The 21,553-nt window shown below is 44.0% G+C and overlaps 1 protein-coding gene across 1 annotated transcript in view; it reads left to right on the forward strand.

Moving 5' to 3' along the window:
* LGR6 (leucine rich repeat containing G protein-coupled receptor 6) overlaps window positions 1-21,553 on the forward strand; it is a 170,633-nt gene that overhangs the window by 137,708 nt on the left and 11,372 nt on the right. The window contains exons 7-12 of the mRNA XM_066624681.1: window positions 15,287-15,355; window positions 16,563-16,634; window positions 17,516-17,587; window positions 18,424-18,489; window positions 19,228-19,299; window positions 21,324-21,395. Of these exons, the coding sequence (XP_066480778.1) occupies window positions 15,287-15,355; window positions 16,563-16,634; window positions 17,516-17,587; window positions 18,424-18,489; window positions 19,228-19,299; window positions 21,324-21,395 (423 nt within the window). The remainder of the gene's footprint in view (window positions 1-15,286; window positions 15,356-16,562; window positions 16,635-17,515; window positions 17,588-18,423; window positions 18,490-19,227; window positions 19,300-21,323; window positions 21,396-21,553) is intronic.

Raw genomic sequence — 21,553 nt, forward strand, 5'->3', positions numbered from 1 at the left:
CACAAGCTTCCCCCAGGGATGTGCAATGTGAGGGTGGCAGGTGAGGCAGAACTGTCCTACCATAGTCCACAGAAAACAGCCACAGCCTCCCCTGAAACTGTACATGTGCTCAACCTACTTTCTGACTCAGCTTGTGCACATAGAGCACTTGCACAGTCACAGGAGAAGCTGCACTATTTTCTGTGGACTAAGGCCTCACTTGCTGCTCCCATACCGGATGCCCCTGGCTTTCACAAACGGCAACCCACCAAAGAGAACTCAGCTCTTCTGTCACTGTCATTTTCTTTACAAAGGACTTAAATTTAGGATTTCAGAGCCTCCAGTGCCAAGTTTTGAAAGCCTCCAATGCCAGTCTTCAAGATCACCCACCAGACCTGAGCTAGGATCATTCACTAATCCTGCAGCAAGATTTGTCATGTCATGAAAGCATGCTATTTAATGAGACACACACAAATGTACCTGATAATATGTAGATAAGAGGTTCTGAGTGGGCTAGTTTATGACTTCTATTACAATTACAGTGGTAGCAATGTGTGCTTTGGCACTGTACAGAAAGAAGCTGTGGAGGGTGCTGGGTGTGAAGACAAAGAGAACATTCTGTTTTTGACCAATTAAAATGTTTTGAGAAAGTTGTACATTTGAGGTATTTGGAGCCTGGAGCACACTGGCTGCTCTCACACATGCAGCTGAGAGACCCATTAATGCAAGCAGTCCTGGTGGCATATAACATGATGAGAAAGTGGGTGGTATGGTAAGACTCCCAATGAATCTCAGGACTAGAATTACTGGTGGCCGAGTATTGTTTCCTGGCTAGAGTTCAAGGACATTAATGGGCAGAAAATGCAATCTGTACATGTGTCATTTGTGATGTGAAGTTTTCTTTCTAATCTCAGCTTGCTCTTTGCCTTCCAGTTTAGGGAAATTTATACAGGCACTTTTGAATTTGGAAGCAGTACTTAATTGCAAAATCCATGTCTGTATCAGATGTGAGGTGTGCTATTCCTATAAAGTACATACAAGTGGAGATTGGGTGGAAATTGAATCCTTCCTGTTTCATTATAAAGAGATAATTCATGTTTTATCCCTAAACATAAAACAAGAAATTTTTATGCTTTGATTTTCCTGGTAATGAGGGAAATGCTCAATGAGGGAAACCATTTTATCAAACTGCATGCATATTAAAAATCTTCATCTGCTTTCAGTCCAAGCCCTGGCCATAAGTGATAGCTCAAAGAGAACTGTTCAGAAGTCTCCCAAGGATCAGAGAACTGGGCTCAGGACACAGCTCAGGGAACCTTCTGGGTCCTGAAAGCCAGGTAGCTGTTCAATCTCTGAATCTGGCCAGTGTTGGAGAGGCTCCCAGGCCTGATAGAACTAAGGCAGAGACTGTTTACATTACTCTCTGTAAGCCCTCTCCCAAAGCCCATATGTTTTAGGGCAGGGTTATTCTGTAGTTTGGGTGACAGGTGTATATAAAAACCTCTATCTAAGCTTTAACTGAGTCCAGCTAGGGAGTTTCCTCAAGCTGGGCAGTCTAGCTTGGGAATTGCACATTTCCTTTGTTCCTTGGGTTCAGGAGCTGTCTGGAACTGTACTTTGTGGGTTAACCCAGAGTCTGTGCAATTCCTTGTAGCCTCAACCAGCTTTTGGGAATGTTTGAGCACTTCTTTCTAGGGTCCAGGACTTGTATGGAATGTTTTGAAAGGGCTGTCAAAAGCACACTGAAAAACAGTGTTCAGAATTCTGATTTGGCTCAGCTTTAACAAAAATATCTTGTCTAAAGTAGTCTTTGGACATATAGCTCCCTTGCAAATGAGAGCCTCACTTTTAAAATACGTCCATGCTTCTTTTCCTATATGTGGATGGAAAACAGCAGCTTCCTCTTTTGTTAGCAGTATTACTAGTAATATTGTTGTTAATAATATAGTATTTATATAATGATTTTTAACAAAAAAAAGTTCACAAAGTGCTTTACAGTGAAAAATGAATGAATGAATGAATGAATGAATGAATGAATGGTTCTCTGTCCCAGAAGGTCTCACAATCTAAAAGGATGAAAAAGAAATACAGCCACTAGAGAAGACACTGTGCTGGGGTGAAGAGGGACAGCCACTCTGCCCCCTGTTAAATATAATAGAAGCACCACTGAAAAAAGTGCCTCTTTGCCCAGTTATCTCAGGTAGTGTGGGATGAGAACCTTGCTTTATTTTGAGTACAGGGCTGTTAAGAGCTGGAATTAGCAAGAGGCTGAAGGAATCTGGAATTATGGGAGTACAGGATAGGGTCCCAAGAATGAGGCAGAAAAATCAGGAGAGAGTATAGCATGGGAGAAGTTGTGGGTCCAACTTGGGGGGGGGGGGTCTAGGAGAAGATTCCCCTAGTGGTTCCCATGCTTTGGAATGGGTTAAGTCAGAATGCCAGATGTAGGGGAGGGCACCAGGATGAGGTCTCTTGTTATCTGGTGTGCTCCCTGGGGCATTTGGTGGGCCGCTGTGAGATACAGGAAGCTGGACTAGATGGGCCTATGGCCTGATCCAGTGGGGCTGTTCTTATGTTCTTATGTTCTTATATAAGTGTGTGCCAGCTGATCCCCATGGTGCTAAAAACTGGATAGTTGTTGGGTGACAGGCCTCCTTCACCATTGCTGCTATAATTATGAGTTATTGGTATAATTATGGGTATGAAGGCTGCAGTGTGAAAGAGGACCCATGCCCACTCTTGCCACCTGCTCCCCACTGCCTCCTGGTAGGCCTCTCCATTGTGCCTTGGCCCCCTGAACAGCAGCAAGATTTATAAAATGGTACTGGAGGGCAAGGAACGGTCCATTACTGCTGCTGTTTCCCACTTTTGTCCAGTGAAAGAGCCTGGGGCCCAGGGCTCCATGTGCAGGCTTACAAGGAAGCAGTGTGGCAGAAACAAACTGACCTCTTTCTTCTCCTGACATTATTTAACAATTCCCCAGCCCTCAGTGCAGCTTTAAGAGGCAGGACATCCAGGAATTGTCAAATGGCACTGGGGACTTTGCTGCTCCCCCATAAGTCTCTCAGTGAACCCTAGCTTGCCCAGGCAGTGGTAGATAGCAGTTGCAGCAGCAGGCCCTTACTGCCTGCAGGCACAGGCATGGGCCCTCGCAGAGGAGGCCTTGGGTACAAATCTGGGCAGATTTTTCCAGGAGTGGGTAGGAATTTTGGAAAGGAAAAGTGTCATTATTAAAACCACAGAGGTTAAAAATAGATTCTGCTCTGGCTCTTCTACCTTGTACCCCCTTTTCCATCTTTCTGAGCATTGTTGATTGAACTGAATTGATTCTTCCATTGATGGTACAGTTCAAGAGGCAGAGAATGCCAGTCGTTAAATGTAAATCCAGATCTGGGGCTTTTGTAATAAGGTTTTACCCTGGGATATGAGCTGTGAAGGAATGTGTTTGTTGTTCGGTAACTGATAGAATTTGACAGATGGTCATGGAATGTAATCTTCAATCTCACTTATAGTTTAAAGTTGAAAAGAATTAACTGGCGTTTGAACTTCCTTCATGGATAATGTCCATGTTTCAAATGCAGAGTTCAAAGGTGAGCATGAACGTAGCCCTCAGGCCACATTAGAAATCAGTTATGAGAGCAGCGGTTTTACATTTTTAGCACTCCTTACCTGGACACATGGTTCTTTGCCTCTCGTATCATTTGTGTACTTGGTGAGAGAAGTTTGCTGTGGCAGTTTTGGTGATCCCTTTGAATATACATCAGTGTGCATGATGAGGATCACACACACAAAAAATGCAAATTAGCATAATAGAAGTGCATCCAAATCCACCTTTGTTCTCCTAATCTGTATCTCTTGGTATAGTAAATCTGAGCATTACTGTATTCAGTCCCACATAATTAATTCCTCTGTTCTTTTCTGTAGAGCAGAGTGATAGCATTCTCTCTCTCTCTCTCTCTCTCTCTCTCTCTCATATACGTGGATCCTTCTTGCATTTGTAAAGGACACCTCCCCCCAGAGAGTCTAGCTCCCTAAGGCCTACTTTAGACTTGTTAAATAAATTATTTTTGAATTGAAACCATATGAAATTCAGCAGCTACTAGAACTACAGATAGTTGAGGAAAAAACACTTTCCAAAAACTTAGAGAAAGGAGCCTTAGTGGGAGGGGATAGCCTGGGGACACAGTGGAGACTGTGAGCTGAGTTTTTATGTAGTGACATTAACACTCTCTCTACTAGAGTCTGTACTCTTTTAAAGACAGTCCCAAGTCTAGGGAGATGGGATGATCCTTAGCCCAGTGTTGCTCAAAACGTGGGTTGGACCCCACTAGACAGGTCGCGAGACCATTTCAGGTAGGTCCCCATTCATTTCAATATTTTATTTTTAATATATTAGCTTTGATCCTACCATGGCATGTGACTACATTGGTAAAATGTTACAGATCTGTACTTTTAACAGGCTACTCTGTATATGCTTTTAACAATGATAGAAAATGGGACTTACTCCTGGGTAAGTGTGGGTAGGATTACAGCCTAAGATTTGTGAAAAATTTATCCTGCTTCATGATGTCCGATCATGACATCATTTCCAGTGGGTCCTGACAGATTCTCATTCTGAAAAGTGGGTCCTGGTGCTAAAAGTTTGAGAACCACTGCCTTAGCCCACTAGTTCTCAAACATTTTTAGCACCGAGACACACTTTTTAAAATGGCATTCTATTGAGGCTCACCTAGTTTACAGGTCTTTAAAAAGGTAATCTAAAAAGAAGTCATATTTTTATTTATTATTTATTTACAAGTAATGTATTGTTTGTTCGCAAAAAAAATCTCAATCCATTTCTTCTAATGAGGCAGCCCTAGTGAATAAACCTCAAGGCTTGACAGACTAAGGGTGCAATCCTATCCTGTGCTGGAACAGGCAAGCCAGGAGGCTTGTGCTGTATCCAGCACAGGATAGTGGCCATAAGCAGCTCAACCAGAGGCAAAGGGAAACATTTCCCCTTACCTTCGGGTAAGGGCTGCTGGCCCCTATGGGTCTCCACTGTCTTGCACCACATCTTGAGGTGGCACAAGGAGAGCAGAGTGGCTTGAAGCTGCTCCGTTCTCCCTGGGAAAGGGGGTTGGGATCTGGCGTAAGTGCAGGATCCCAGCCCCGCCTCCCACTCCCTGCCTGCCCACCCAGGGGCCACCCACTGCCCACCCTTCCCCACCCAAGAACACCTCCCCCGCCTCACAGCCTTGCATCAGTACATCCAAGCCAATGCAAGGCACTTGGAGGAAGCCGCCGCGGAGGCTGAATTCAGTCTCCGTGATGCAGCTTCCTCCTGAGGAGACACAAATGTGCCTCATGGCACATTTACCACCCTCTTGGTCAGCGCAAGGAACTTGCATTGGCCCATGAGCGCCTTTGGATTGTGCCCAATGTTATGTGACCCAACCTTCTCCTGCCCCCACTGCCTGTTGCTGACAGACTTGGAAAAAACACACCAGAAAAGAGATGCTCAAACATTTATCTCCCTTTATTTACACAAGTTTGCAAACTGCAGGAGCTCAGCTCTCTGCAGGGCAGTTAGCAGCTATCTGATTTTTGAATAGCCTCAAGGCTTGAAGCAATTAGTTATCTGATCTTTCCATCACCTCTTTTTTCATTATAAGTTCTGTGGGACCCACCAGATGTCAGGTCACAATCCACCAAGTGGGTCCTAACCCACAGTTTAAGAAATGCTGCCTTAGCCCCAAGGAATCTGGGCTGCAATTGTTGCCCTGTTTGGCAAAAATGCTGGGTTCTGACTAACCCTGACATTTACTATCTTTCCCAAAAGCTACGAGTATAGCATTGCCTCTGCCATTGATAAGTCATTTCATATACAAAGGGAAAGCTGATTATACAGGCAAAACACAATCAGAATTTCATCTTTATTCTTTCTTGAAATTAATGTCCTCCACTGCTATGGCAGGAAGTCTCTCTCTTTATCCCGGATATTGCACCAAAGCACAATATTTATACTTCTTGAATGATGTGATTTTCACAAAAACCAGGGTGAACTCATCTGTATGTCACATACAAGGTACTTTCTAAAAATGCAGAATCCACTCTTGAAGAACACAAAGCTCTTTGTTGGGTCTGCACGCTCTGTTTGTGTAATCAGTAATGTTGTTGAAAGCATTGTGGAATGCATTTTTCAACTTGTGTTCATAAACAATGCAGTGAGAGAGACATCCTTTATTCTTAATTAAGAGCAAAGAGAAGGCCTATTTACACCATTACAGGATAACAACATATATGTACTCACTTTTTAATCTCTAATTTCCATGCTGTGGGAAAAACAGTGGTACATATCATTCTTTCAACTGACTTGAGTTCTTCAAGTCAGCTAGAAGAGTTATCTGGATCTACTGCTCCTGATGCACCTCTCTTCCTACAGTAATAGTGTAAATAAGAATAAGGCTGTTATCTCTGGTGGGAGAATTTATCCAGGGCCATCACTAAGGGTGGGATGAGCATAGAGCAGGCCTAGTCCTGATAATCCCAGCACCCCAAGCGGCAACCAAATTTTCTACTTCTTTAAAAAAAAAAAATCACACATGCTCCAAGTGCACACTCTCCTTTACTTCCTCCTCCAGCCCCAGTGCCTTCCAGTTCTTCAAAACAGGCTGGTTGGGAGAATGCTGGGAGTGAAACAGGGTGTCCTACTTCCAGCATTCTCCCAACCAGCCTGTTTAGAATAAGTGGCCAGCCAGTGGATGGACAGCAACAATAGTGTAGTAAGGGGGAGGGCATGACCCTGGTAGAACAGAATTATAGTGTCCACCCACCCATTTACCCCCTGATTCTTCTCCAGCCCCACAGTCATGCTTGCTTGCCTTTCAAGACAGCAAGTGAGAATAGGCTCAGAGTAGCAGCAGAGACCCAGATTGAGAACATGTGGCAAAATATCCTAGAATTCTTTGTTCATCTAGGCAGAAGTTGTGTCTCTCTGTGTGTCTTGTCTCAAAGTAACAAACCTGGAATAACAGCATCCAAAATGTGGCAATATGAATGACTTCATTGTCAAACAAGGTTCACTTATATTCTGTCTTAGGTTGAAGATGGGGGTAAGAAACAGGGATGAGTTTCCTCTTTTACTTTCAGCCATAGGCAACCTGATCTGCCATGGCTGAATTGGGATGGTATAATTCTTCACAAAAGTAATACCCTTATATTGTGAATAAGGGTTTCTCATCACAGCCAACATCAACTGCACCAAAGCCCCTTCATGCCATTTTCAGGGACTTCTGGTGATGTTTATTTTCTGTGTGATTTAGGCCAAATTTCTGTGATGTTGTACTCCAGGGGTGCTCAATACGTCGATCGCGATCGACCGGTCGATCACGAGGCAAAATGAGTCGATCGCGGAGTGCCGACCCCCCCCCCTTCAGGTGCCTCTGTGAGGAAACGGCTCCGGACTCTCCCTCCACACACCCCAGTCACGTGCTGCCAGAGCCGTAAAGCAGCGCGGCCTTCGCGACAGGGTGACAGCCAAAGGGTGCGACTAGGAGCGGCTCCAGCACGGAGGAGGCAGGGGAGAGGAAGGCGCGGCGCGGGAGCGAGCGAGCGCGACGCCCGTCCGCGAGACCCTCTTCCATGGGAGCATGAGGCGAGGGGGTTGATGCGTCCGCCCGCCCGCCGCCTGGGAGTCTCGGAGCAGTGCCCTCGGCCCAGCCTGCCTCCCCACCGGTGGCGGCTCCCAGGTGCGGAGCCTGGACCCACAGCAATGGCGTCCAATGCGGCCGAGAGGGAGATCCTCCTCACCAAGCTCCAGGAGGTAAGGAGCGGCCGCCCTGCCTGCCTGCCTGCCTGCACCCTCCTCCCCCAGGCCCCTCCTCGCCTGCCCGCCGCTCTCAGCTCCCCGCTGCAGCTGCTGCTCCTGGGCAGGTCCCTGGCAGGCAGTGGGGCTTGCTCCCAGGGAAGGGTGGACTGCAGCCCAATCCCGATCCTAGGCATGTCTACTCAGGTGTAAGGCCCACTGTACTCAATGGGGCTTACTCCCAGTTAAGTGTGGCTAGGATTGCAGCCTCACAGCCTAATCCTAGGCATGTCTACTCAGGAGTAAGTCCTGTTATACTCAGTGGGGCTCAAGGTACACCAACATACATTGTACACATAAATGTTATATGTTATGATGGCGCGAACATTGTAAAAAAAACTCTGGTAGATCTCCGGGCCTTGCTGGGTTTCAAAGTAGCTCTCGAGCCAAAAAAGTGTGAGCACCCCTGTTGTACTCCATTATACCCACCTAAATATACCATACATTTTGTAATCTTTGCAACTTGCACTCTCCCATCATGTTTGCACTGCCCATATCTAACCACATTCCTACCCCAAAAGGCACTCACTAAAAACTGTTCTGTTCAACTCCTGGTGGCAGCCAAAATTATTTTCAGCTAGGGAATATCTTAGCTAGCTGTACAGAAATAATTCACTATCAACTAGTCTGGAAGCGTTAAAGACCTTTTTCCCTGCAAACTTGAATGAGGACTGTCACAGAATTACAATGACAGCCTGAATTACTGGAAGGAACTTGGAACAGGTCGAAAATAACCAGCAAAGTTCCAGCTCCAGTTTCTGACCTTACTGCATCTGTAGGTTTATTAGCTGCAAATTTGTGGTGTTCTGTGGAAGAATTTTCTTGGCTTCCTGGGCAGAACCACTAATAGCCTCTAAGAGGCAGAAAATTGAGCTGAGACTATCTGTTTTCCTCTCTCTGTGTGTGTCTCTGGCCCTTCACAAGTTATTAATAGTTCCAGGCTGTGTGTCATCGGTTCAAATCACTCTGGCAGCCTGATTTGGCAATGGTTTTGCTGCTGTCAGTTTACTCCTAAATAAACATTGATTGAGGTGTTCTAAATATGGGTCCACAAAAACTCTGTCCAGAACAATAACAAAGTCTCTTGGCTTGTTGCTCCTTCAGGAGACGTGGGGGAATTTTTAAGAGGTTCCTATTTTAAAAGCTGGACTAGGGACAAAACCTGATCTGGCAGCTCTGAATGCGGTTAAGCGAGTAAGTGTTTTATGGTCTTACCTCTCACACCCATTCCCCACTACCCTTGGCAAGGTGACTGGGTTCCAAAAAGCCCTTTAACATGGATAATAACCTCTATTCACATGCCATTTACTTCTTATTTCAAGTTCTCTGGAGTGAGTGGGGGAGGAGGAAGGGGCTTTGCTGTTGTTTGCCACTGTTTTTGTTTCATAGAGCACAAGAGCACTCTTGTTTGAGCCTTTAAGCAGTGGAGTGCTTATCCAACAAAGATTTTTTTTTTTTTTAAGTAAAAGAAAGAAAAGTCACATAACACAGGCAGGAGGGGAGCTGAGTTACTTGACATAATGGATGTCTCAGGCACTAGCCAGCTGGAATTTGTGGTGAACATGCAAGCACCTTCCAAATGGCAATCACATTAGAAACAATAATGCTGGCCGGAGGGAAATCCACATTTTCCCAGCAATAATGCTGCTCAAGTACTGGGAAAATGCAATATTGTCATAGCAGAAGTGATATTTGAGGGGAAGACATCTTGAACTGTTACAGAGAAAAAGTAGTAATAATTGTACCTGTATTGGATGCAGACCTATGAACCAGTCATCTAGTTCAGGGGTCTCCAAACCCCGACCTGGGGGCCAGATGCAGCCCACAGTAAGCCTCTATCCTGCGGCCATCCCCTGATCCCAAGAGCCTCTGCCATAGTTGATCAAACACAACCAGAGTTGTGCTTGTGGGGTGGGGAAATGGGGGTCCATTTAAATGTGTACTTTATTTCTTCGGCTGTATCCATGCTTGGAGAAGTCCTGGACATTTGAGCCCATTCATTTATTCATTCATCTAAGTTCCATCTCTAATGTATTTATTTAAATTTTATATTTAATTTCTTTTTCTGGCCCTCAACAATGTGCCAGATATTTGATGCGGACCTTCAGCCGAAAAGTTTTAGAGACCCCTGATCTAGTTAAATCCTTAGATTTGTGCTTAAATCTATAAAAAAAAGCAGTATTTCATCTGAGTATCAGTTCTGGACATCCAGGATGCACCAGCCCCTTGGTGGCTGCTCCACAGCTCTGCTGGAGAACCAGCAAGAGGCTTTTAGAAATATTGAAAGACCTTTCTTATTCAATTAGGCATTCAATTAGGAATCAGAGTTTAACATGTTTTGTCAAATTTGTGTGTATGTCACTCCTCAAGATGGGGCAGGCTAAAAGCTAAACCAGGTTTCTTCACAATCCTGACTCAAGGTCCGTCCCTGTTTTCAGCAAAGTGGGTGAAATTTGTTGAGGAAGGTTCTAAGTGTATGTTTATAATTCTGCAAGTTCAGCACTTATCAAGGAAAAAAAAGTTTTAAAAACCCTGAATCCCATAATTTTAGGAGGAAGTGCATATGTGCAGTAAAGACACTTGAGATTTGCTCCAAGACGCCAATGGACAAACTGGAAATGAAATGAACATAGAAATGAAACATCCCACTGACACCTGTTGCCAGGTTTTGTGATGTTACACTGATGCTCATAGTTCATACATCTCATCCTAAGTATTGATTTGCAAAGTCTAGGTCAATTTTCGCAGTATAAATAAACCCAGAGCTTAATTTGTGCCAAGATTTATTAGAACTCAGCCCCAACTGTTTTCAGTGTCAGAGTTTACCATGGAGCATATGCAGGAAGAATAGATGAAAGTACCTCTGAACTGGTTCAGAGCACATCTCCCTCACCATTTAATAAGTAGAGGGAGTCCTCACACATCAAGGACTAGGGAAGGGCTTTCAGATCTGCATGTTTTCCAGACTGATTTGAACTCCAGTATCTATTTTTCTAGAAGTCATGCACTGTATTAAACTATCAGAATAGTCTTCTGAAAGAAGTTCCCAACCCTTAGTGAAGGAGAGCTGTATTACAAAGGAAACACTGAACACACGTTAATTACAGTGGGAAGAGCCAGGCTGTGGTTCCTGGGTAGTGAGGGAAACACACATGTAGTGCTCACTTTTAGCATTATTTTATAGATGTCAAAGTGATACTTTGCATTTTAAAAATGTATTTTTAAGATTGTTTCTTGCCTCTAAAACAGGCTGTGTGGTCAGATCGTGATGAATGTGTTCTCAAACTAAGGTCTTCATAGATCATCTTGCTCCTCTCTCTGTACAGCCCTCTGTTGTGTTGCCCATCTTCTCTCTCATCTTCCAAACCCATCCAAATGCTTCACTGTGTGAGCATTCCTTCTCCATTTTCAATTACCCAACAGTGGCATTCCTAACAGCAGACTCTAAGAAAGGACCTTTGTGCATCTCAGCTTGTTTTCCTCTGGTACAGTTTTTGCTCCTCCAGTAAGTACACTCCCACGTCAAGTTCAGGAATGGCTCCTGTACCCAGAGGGATCTGCTGAAGAATACAATACTTTATCTTGCTGCCAAGCAGAGACTGGGGCTTTTTCCAGTCAGGCTCCCAACATGGTAAAGAATTTCAATACTCATTGGGGAAGAACTCTTCCTGTATGTACATGCATGCTCTTTGATACGCAAATAAAAATTACAACTGTCAATTAAAGAAAGCTCTTGAAACAGTGCCTGGGAAAAAACAGAAAAAGCAAATGAGTGGCTTACATGTTGCTAATTATATTGGCTATCAATTGACAATGTTTTTACAAGCATTTCTAGCATGGATCATATCAAGAGTTGCCAGGTTTCTCATATTCATAGCAGAGGATGTTTGGAGCAGTAGTGCTTCATATTGGATATCCTGCATTTAAAAGCTACCTGCAATCACAGACATTTCTTTGTAAACATCCACAACTGCATTTGAATGCAATTCACCCCTGCATCTTTTCTCCCTCTCATTTCTGTGGATCATTCTCCTCTGCTCTCAATGCCCCTGCCTTTTCTGTCCCACACCCCTCCCTCTGGTCTTCTCCCTTCTTTTTAGCCTTGTTTTTACCAGTCTTGGTAAACAGTATTACAAAAGATGAGTGCTAATATAGAAAAAATTTCTGACCACTGTTGAACACACAGTAAAGTGTGCTTACCCCCACTGAAATCGGTTTTCTTTAACATACTCGTTGGATTGTGGCTTCTAAATTTGAATGCATGTTCTTCTGCTGTAGCTTTTATGGCATTTGACATGTGTGTGTGAACACATTTGACAATGAACTGTGTTACATGGGGCTTCTCTCAGTTACTAATACAGGCATGTCTAGCTCTGTCTACTATGCACAGAGTAATTACCAGGCAGTAGCTGGGGAGAGTGGGAGAGAGTGGGCGTTACTAGCCAATTAGACGGCAAATCCCATTTAATTCCAGAGTAAATTTATGGTTATTTCTGTCCTTTTTAAACCACAATCCCATTCATGTGGTGATTACTTTGAGGTCCATTAAGTGCAATTACAAAGTAATCCACAGGAGCCAGTAATTACTCTAACCTTCTAAGATATTCACCAATTAAAACCCACTGAGCTACCATGTAAATAGAAAGGGTCACATTGCATTTGTGCGTTAGGAAAGCTGCCTGGAGTGTATTCCACTGTGCTGGACTATTCTAAATAAACAGGACAATGATTCAATGGACAACCTATAGACTAAAATGTGACTTTCCCTGTGACTGTTTGCAACCTGAGGATCCGTAGGGACCTAGCTGTGAAACAGTTTTCCATATTTTCTCTGTACACCATAGTTTATCTTTATAGTTTATCTTTCACATACGTTAGGCATGTTCTGCTGTGGCAAAACAGTTCCCCATGCCTTCATCTCTTACAAGTTGTTCCACAGAGCTACAATACTAGCCGAAGAATTTCTGCTAGCAAGGAATTTGTACAGGGGGAGCATTTAAATACTGCAGTCTGAAGTGGTACACTCTGTCTTGGGAGAAAGTTTGTGTGATTTCTCAAACACTTGTCTTAAGACGAAATTAATGCCTGCTATGACTGACAAGCAGAGTATATCAATGAAGAAAGCTGTAACACAAATGAAACAGTTGCAGCGTTCTCATTCCCATCCTGAGCATGTTCCGCCCTGACCATGTAATTTTTTGTGTGAATTCAGTGTTGCAGCCAGAGATGCCCTGAAACCTCCTATATCAAGCACCATCATCCATGTGAAGGTGCCTGAGCCCCTGGCATAACTACAACTCATGTTGGCAATGCCGCTCCTGAGAAATCCAATGCACCCTCTTTCTTCAGTTTCTTCACTGTTTCTCCTGGCTCACCCCATCTTGATGACATCATATTTGTTTAGCTTGCTTCATCTGAGAGCTTTCCTTGGCTAGCCTTACCTGAGCTGCAACACAGAGATGTGTCAGTGGAGAGATTCCCCTTGGACCTGATCATCATTGTCTCAGTGATGAAATTAGACTGTCTCTGGAGAGGGGAAAAAGTGGGGAGGTAAACTGCATTAACTGTAGTCAACAAATATTAGCACACACCATTCAAAAAGATGTCTGGTAAAGAGGTTTTATTGCACAGAACCCCATGATATTCAAATCCTGTCTCATTCAGGAGCATTAATGGTGCTTTCAGATTACTGTATATTTGTGTTATATACTGTGTAATAAACGTAGCATGCCCATGACACCACCATCTCTGGAAAATGTATTTGGGCTTGTACCACATTTTCTTGTTTCTTGTGGTAACAACACCCAGAATGGCTGAATGAAGTCTTCCACACTTCTTGGCACACTGCCGATTTTCTGTCATCCATGGCTGATTTACACATTATCCTCCTAAATGAGGAAACACATTCCAAAAGTCTACCTCCATTTTGGAATGCTGGAGCAGACTCTCTTCTACCAGCTGCTGCAGGTAGGTCAAGCTAGAGTGGCTTGTGGAATAAGTGGGGGGGGGGGGGTTGTAAAGTTGACCAAATAGTCCTAGAGGCTACAGCAGTGAGCTCCACTTGCAAACCAGCTCTGATCATGGACCAGAGTTCATTGCTGCAGCAGGGAAGCTTGCAAAGGGGGCTGAAAGCCTGCAGGACCCTCTGGAAGGCTTCACAACCCCCTCACCCCCCCCCAGCATGTTACCATGCCCCTGGGTCTCCATGGTGCCACAATCACTGCAGTCCCATCAGGGCACACATTCCTGGGCCACTCCTCTTAAGGAGGAATGGCCGATTTTAGGTTCCCATGGTACATACAACTCATCACTTTGGGAACAGCTACTCTAGCTTTGTGTATACCTGCTACACATCCCTTATCCTGGCAGCAGCCTCACTGTTTTAGGTAAAGGCTTTGCAGCTGCCAGATTAAAGCTGCAGTGCTAAACACACTTACTGGTGAGTAAGCTTCACTGAACACTACAGACCACTTTCAAGTAAATATGCATAGGATTGTGCTGTAAATGCTGCAGCCCAAGATAGGTCTCCTGTTGCAGCTCCTCATTCTCTCTAGGCCAGTAGTAATAATACTGACCAGAAAAAAAGACCCTCAAACTTTATCTATATTTTCACATGCTTTCAAACTTCAGGAACTCAGCTCCTTGCAAGCGGGGTGACCAGATATAATGGAGGACAGAGTGCCTCTACCTTTAACCATTGTATAGAAGAGGGAATTTTGGCAGGTGCAGCTCAACATGGAAGGGTTTAAAAGCTGCATCTGCTAAATTTCCCTCTCCCACACAATTGTTAAAGGTATAGCCACTCTGTTCACCATTGTATCTGGTCACCCTGCTTGCAGAGCAGCTATTTGCAAACTGCCAGGGCTTTGCAGGGTAATTAGCAGCAACAGTATTTTTCAATAGCCTCAGGGCTTGAGGCAATGAATTATCTGATCTTTGCATCACCCTTGGTGACCCAACAAAAATCAGGTCACAGCCCACAGTTTGGGAACTACTACTCCAGGAAAACAGGGCAAAGCAAAACAAGCAATGGACAAATGTGCTTGAGAGAACAGAAGAGCATAGAATAAGACACAGAAGCGGAACATACCAAAGAAGGGCAGCTAGGTTAATCTGAAGGAATACATAGAATGACACAGGAGTAGGGTATTGTGGCTCCAAGAGAGCAATATCATTGAGAGATTGGAAGTTGCTTTGGTTGATGCCTGATTAAAATCTCCTAAGAGGGAATTGTGATGACCTTGTGGATCCCTTCCCAGGCTGTAATTCTATGGTATTACAAGAGTGTGACTGTACCATGTTCTACTATGCTTCCAGAAATGAGTGGCTGGATAAACAAAACAAACTTGAAAAGCTCATCTCCAGTGCTTAATAACAAAGTTTCCAACCCTTTGGAATGAGACACACTCTGGTGAGCTTTTCCAGCTTCCTTAATGATGCCTTTGCATTTTTCTCTCCCAGGGACCTAAACTATAATGAATTGGTGGAATTCCCAGTGGCCATTAGGACACTCAGCCGACTTCAGGAGCTGTAAGGCATTTCTTTTACTCTCTGGAAGAAGAATGCTCAAACAGATAATCTGGGCCCAGCTTTGATGTGGGCAGAGCTGTCATTCCAAACCCTAATGAGCATTCCTCATTCACCATTTCTTTCATAAATTCAGTTTGCTTCTCTTCAGCATGGCAGTAAATGCCTCACAGACATCATTAGTGTCAAAGTAGAATTCCCATACTTATGATAGTACTGGGCAAATTGCCATGGGTTTTAATAATGGTGGTGATTGACCCAATGGATGAGATGCATGCGACACACCTAGAGAGATGTTGAAGGTGCAGTGCTGACAGAATCAGCATTTTTTTGCTGGGCCAATTTTCCCCACTCCCAATACCTTCTACCTCTAGGCCTATATCCCTCTAGAAGGAGTTGTAAACCTCTAATTATTACCCTCAGAGAAGCATTTTCCACTTCACTGGAGTCCATTCATTCTTCCAGGACATGGGCAATTTGTGGCTTCCCAAGAGATGGTCATGCATTATGAGTAATACGTTTCTCAACCTTTAGAGTATGTTGAGAAAGTCCTAATTTGGGGGATAGCATGCAGTGCTTACCAGGCAGCTAGGAGTGCTTCAGCTGACCTGGTTCCCAGCACAGGACAAGATTGCCAGGATACAGGTGTAGGCTGTGGAGTGTCATTGTTGGCTTTCCCTGATAATAAGAACAGGGGATGCCCCATATTTCTTGAATATATAATTATGTTACATTGCCTATTTGCAATGTGAGATTTGACAATGCTGATCCTTTTGATTAAAATGTAGATTTTGTTAAAATGTTGGCAGCTCCTGTCCCACTTTTGCATCTCAAAAAGTCACAGTACACACAGACCTCCCAGGGAGTTGATGTGAGGCAGGCACCTCTCAGCAATGTGGGTGATGGCTTAGAAACATAGTTAAATTAAATGCAAGAAGGATGAATTTTCCAGTTCATCACGACTACATGATGGATATATGTCTGTTTTGCTGCATGCATACACAGTAGGGAAGCATAATTGGGGGCAGCTTCCTGCCATGTGCACACACAGTAAAGCAGAAGCCTGTGCATTTACCACAACTGACAAACTAAATCATTTCCATGCAGAAAATTACATCTTGTGTGAAGCTACTGTAAGACTTTCCATATTTAAACCATCTCCCTTTTACATTCTGATCCATAACTACTCTGGTGTCTTTTTGCTCAACAGGGGCTTCCATAACAACAACATCAAGGCAATTCCGGAGAAAGCATTTGCTGGGAACCCATTACTCCAAATTATGTAAGAAATGAGACTCTTTAATCCAGGGCTAAGGTGCTACCTCCCCCACCCTACCCGTACCAAGTTATTCATAAGGAGGATAGTCATAATTCCTAAGGTTGTACTTTAATATGTTCACGTGTGGGGGAAGATGCTAAGAAAAGCGCACCAAGGTGAGTTGAAAACTTGTACCTTGGATTCACTACCTACTTCGCCACATTATCTCCTGTATTCCACTAGGAACATGACAAAGAAGGCAAGGGACGGATCATGAGTATAGTGTTGTCCTGATTCAAACCAGCTCATGTCTCCTTTCAACCACAATAAGATATAAAAGGTTCATGCTTGGGAAAGCACTGAAGGAGCTGTCCAAAATGTGTCTTTCAAGCAGCTTTGCACTTTCCAGTTATGCTGTAGTAACCAAAGCTGCGATTCCCTGGTGTCTGATATCATTTCGTAGACATGCACAGGTTATACCACAGCTTCATTTATAGAGCTAGCATATCTTGTCCAGAACTGTCAATAAGTTAAACCATAAAGAGGAAAGGCACAGATGCCAATTTGCAGGTGCCTGCATTTTGACTCGGCTGCTGTATCCTTCCTTATCACAGAAATTTGACTAGACAAATACTGTTTGCATCAGGTATACACCTTGCAGTCAGGAATACACCTTGTCTTTCTCCATAGTTTTGGAAGTATGTAGCACAACAATTTGTATTTACCCTACCCCTCTTGCTCCATTCTCTATTTGTAATGAACCATATCTGACATTCTACACCTCTTTTAATTCCACCCCAGCAATCATCCTCAGTAGTATTCATGCTGGCAGCAGGGAGTGAGCTGTGTCTCTGAAGCTTCCTTCTGTGTAATGACATTGACTCTTGTTTTTTTCTGTTGTGCAGGACCTTGACCCGAGCTGGGATCCGTTTCCTTCCAGGAGGAATGTGCCAGCAGTTGCCCAGTCTGCAAATTCTGTGAGTTATAAACATGTTTTCTTTTTCTTCAATGACTCTTTACTATCAACACATCTGTCACAGGTCTCTGCACTGTGTACTGTGCAAGTGTGACATGTTTTCCACCCTGCTGCTTTTTCCATTCTAGGAAACTGGCAATAAGGGAATTCCTTCTATCACATTTGTGTCACTTTTCAAATCAGTTCCATCAGTGGTCATATATAATGACCAGGTCATTCTGGTCCTTAACTGTCATATGGGTATTACGGCATGTTGGGCTGAAATGTCATCATTCTCATGGGTGCAAGAACAAAATGGATTGGGGAGGAGGAACCATCCAGGATTAAAATTAAAGAAGGTTTGTGTTGCAAATTGAATAGAAAAAAAAAATCTGAAAAACCTGGAATGACATCTTGCTTGCTCCCTAGCCCTCATTCAAAACAGTTTAAAGTGCTATAAAGGCATCATACTAAACATGCAGAAGCATATTTTCATGTGTTGGAGAAGACTGTTTATGTGTTGACCTCAAGAAACACCAATCAGTAGTCAGTTGTAACATGGGCCCCTGGGGCCAACTGGATGCAGTGGAAAGGCAAAGAAAGAGGCTGCATGGACAGGGGAAAGTAATCTAGGAGTAATACCAGGAAACCAAGAACAGAATGAATGAAAGAACTGGTGCCAAACATCAGGTGGGTACAGAGAGATGTTACCTGTCTCTGGGGTTTCCTGCTTCCCCAGCTGCATAGCCTGAGGTCACCCACTCCCTTCTTCTGCACCAGATACATTCCAAGAGGGCCTTAAAAAAGGTGAAATAAAGAAGGCTGGCTTTGTTCTGTTCTTTGTTATATTTCCCACAGTGAACTTTCACACAATCAAATTGAGGAGCTGCCCAGTTTCCACCACTGCCAGAGGCTGGAGGAAATGTGAGTAACTGTTGCCTTTGGGCAAGTTGAGATACAGTTCCTAGGTCTGAGCAGCCTGTTCAGCAGTCTGTGGGAATGAATGAACAAGTGAAGAGAGGTGGATCCTGGTGCACATGCATAGACACCTAGTCAGGCTTTTGCCAGGGGCTTAATGTCTCCAAAATGGAAAATGCTTCACCTTCTGGCTTGTGCCTCACACAGAGCTCTTGGCACGATTGAAGAAACCATAAGTGCCACCTGGGCGCTGGCAATGTTGGGAGCATCATCAATATTCTTGAAGAGATTCCAATTAACAAGATTAGGGTGATAGAGATAAGGTGATGTGAAGGCACTGAGTTTCCCCAGTGCCTCTCCTCCTCACCCCTCCCATCTTTTGCATCCATTGGGATGCCTGATCACCATGGGGACATTCAGCCCTCTGGGGTTTGTACTGGGGCAGATGCTGAGGAGGTCTAGAAATTACTGCCATAAAGAAACCTTGGTGCTTTTTGAACTCCCAACAAGCATGTGTTTGATTTGAATGGGACATGGGCCCAGTCCCAAGGCTACATGCATGGGAGGGGGGGTGAAACTGAGGGGGTGTTTTGTTTCTTGACCCACCCTCCCCTTGAAATTTGAACCACAGACTTTCATGGAAGTAACCTTCATGGCAATAGTGCTTTATTCTGCTGCCAGTGAGGACAGCGAAATCTCAGAAACAGGTTTCCCTCTCTCAATGCAGCCTCTCTGTTTTTGCAGTGGCCTCCAGCACAACCACATCCATGAAATTGGAGTAGACACCTTTGGGCAGCTCACAACCTTGCGCTCCATGTAAGTAAAGGAATTTTTATTATAGGAAATGCAAGTAAAAAAATCTAACATAGAGTACTCTGAGCATAATTACAGAGCCAGCCAAAGGTCACCAAAACCTCTTCAAAATAAATAGGCCAGATTCGTCTGTGGCCACAAAAGCCATTGTTTTATTTGCCCAAGCACGAGTAGCACTGAATGGAGTACAATATCTTATGCACAGAACCAGGCCTACAAAGGTTCTAGAGAAGAGGAACTTAAAATTTAAATACATCTTTTATATCTACAACATGCACATACCATATACTTCACACGCAGAGATGTCTTATGATGTATTAATTTATTCAGAGATACAAACCATTCAGGAACTGAACTGTACTAAAAAATATCATAATCTCTAAAAGTTCTCTACCCTTTTACTCATCTTCCTTGCTAATTACTCAAGTTGTGATAGGCTAATTACCAAAAAAGTTGTGATAGGCCCATCCTATAAAGGCTTTCTGCCTTTTTTTTTTCTAATATAAAGAAAAGCTTCCATTTGGCTTTCAGTGGAAACCTTTCTTTTCTGTTTTAACATAGGGCATGGTGGGAAACAATCAGGAGCAGAACAATGGTGGAGACAAAGTCCCTCCAAGCCTCCTGTGCCATGATTCTGCTCCATTTTGTACCCCTCTCCTAGCATTACTATTTTAGGGGGGGGGGAACCCAACCAACCAGGCCCTAAGGCCCACAGTGCTCAGAAGGCTGTGCAACAGTATGTCCAGGCAGACACAACTGCCTAGAGCGTCCTGGTGCCCAGATCTACTGAGAATACACGCGGCGCAAACTGTATGACCAGCTAGTTTGTGTATTTCTAAGGTTCATACTTCTGCATTCTACTGGAAGAGCTACTCACATCATATCCCTTCTTAATTCACATGTATTCAATCCTACTATTATCTACAACAGCGATCACCAAACTCGCAACCACTGCCCGTCAAAAAAGTAGTCCCTGTTCAGACCAGAGCATACTGTTCAGCCTCCACACCGTGTGTATTCTCAGTAGATCTGGGCACCAGGATGCTCTGGACAATCGCATCTGTTTCCCAGCATCATAGAAGGCTGTGCAACAGGATGTGTGGGCAGACACAACTGCCTAGAGCGTCCCAGTACCCAGATCTACTGAGAATACATGTGGCGCAGAGGCAGAATGGTAAGCTCTGCTCACGGAGCAGAGGGCTTTCCCCAAATCCCAGATCTGGCCTCTGGACTGGCGTTTGGAAAGCCCAGACAACAACACCCAGACCTTAGTTGCCATGTATACTTTTATACATGTATTATAAAATTATGTATTACCAAGGAAGTAAATGTTTACAATGGAATGTACACCAAGTTGGGTATGCAAGTCAGGCTGTTGACGCTGCATTTCTAATGACACTTGGAATGCCCGGAGTCATGCCAGTCTGTTGATTGTGCACAAGGATGTAAAAGGCATGAGTTATGACAGCCAGTGTGAGAAAAGAGTGATAAATGGGGAGCTTCTTTGAAACAGAATTTGCCCAGAGATTTTCACTGGGATAAATTCAAGGATGGTAAGAAATTCACCTGTCATAAAAAAGTTCAACCCCACAATTGGATGGAAACTTACAGCCCAATCCTACCTAATTCCCTGTGGGGCAATGCAGCAGCACCAGCATGGCATCTGCTGCATTCCACGGGGGAGTTTCTGCCATCTGAGGCCTCCTCGGGTTAAGAGATCATTTGTTCCCTTGCCCCAGGGTAAGCCCCTGCCAGCCCGGCAGATCTACTCAGACCTGCACCAGTGAAATCACTGGCACAAGTCCATGTGAATCTGTAAAGGTGGATTGTACCTGGGAAGGACATGTACATCTGTCGCCAAAATTGCCCCCTTTGAAATGACTGTCTACTTAATAGCTGCAGGGGACAAACATAGACTACATTGCCAGCATACATAGCCAACCAACATAACCAAAAGTCTGTAGCTTTACCACTTACAGACTTATCAACATGCTTTTCCCATTACTGTTTATATTTTTGCTTTGCAGAGACCTGAGTTGGAATTACATTCAGTCCATACATCCTGAAGCTTTTGTGACCCTTCACTCACTCTTCAAGCTGTAAGTTGCATAGGTGACATAGAACAGAAGTATGCATCATGTGGAAAATGAAACCCGACTGCTGCAAATTGGGCTGTCCAGAGAGAAGTGGCTGATCTCTTTATATTCTAGCACAAATTTCCCTTTACCAAAACCTGTTTGTTAATCTGCTTTCAAGC

The sequence above is a fragment of the Tiliqua scincoides genome, chromosome 4, assembly GCF_035046505.1.
Source record: "Tiliqua scincoides isolate rTilSci1 chromosome 4, rTilSci1.hap2, whole genome shotgun sequence".
NCBI lineage: Eukaryota > Metazoa > Chordata > Lepidosauria > Squamata > Scincidae > Tiliqua > Tiliqua scincoides.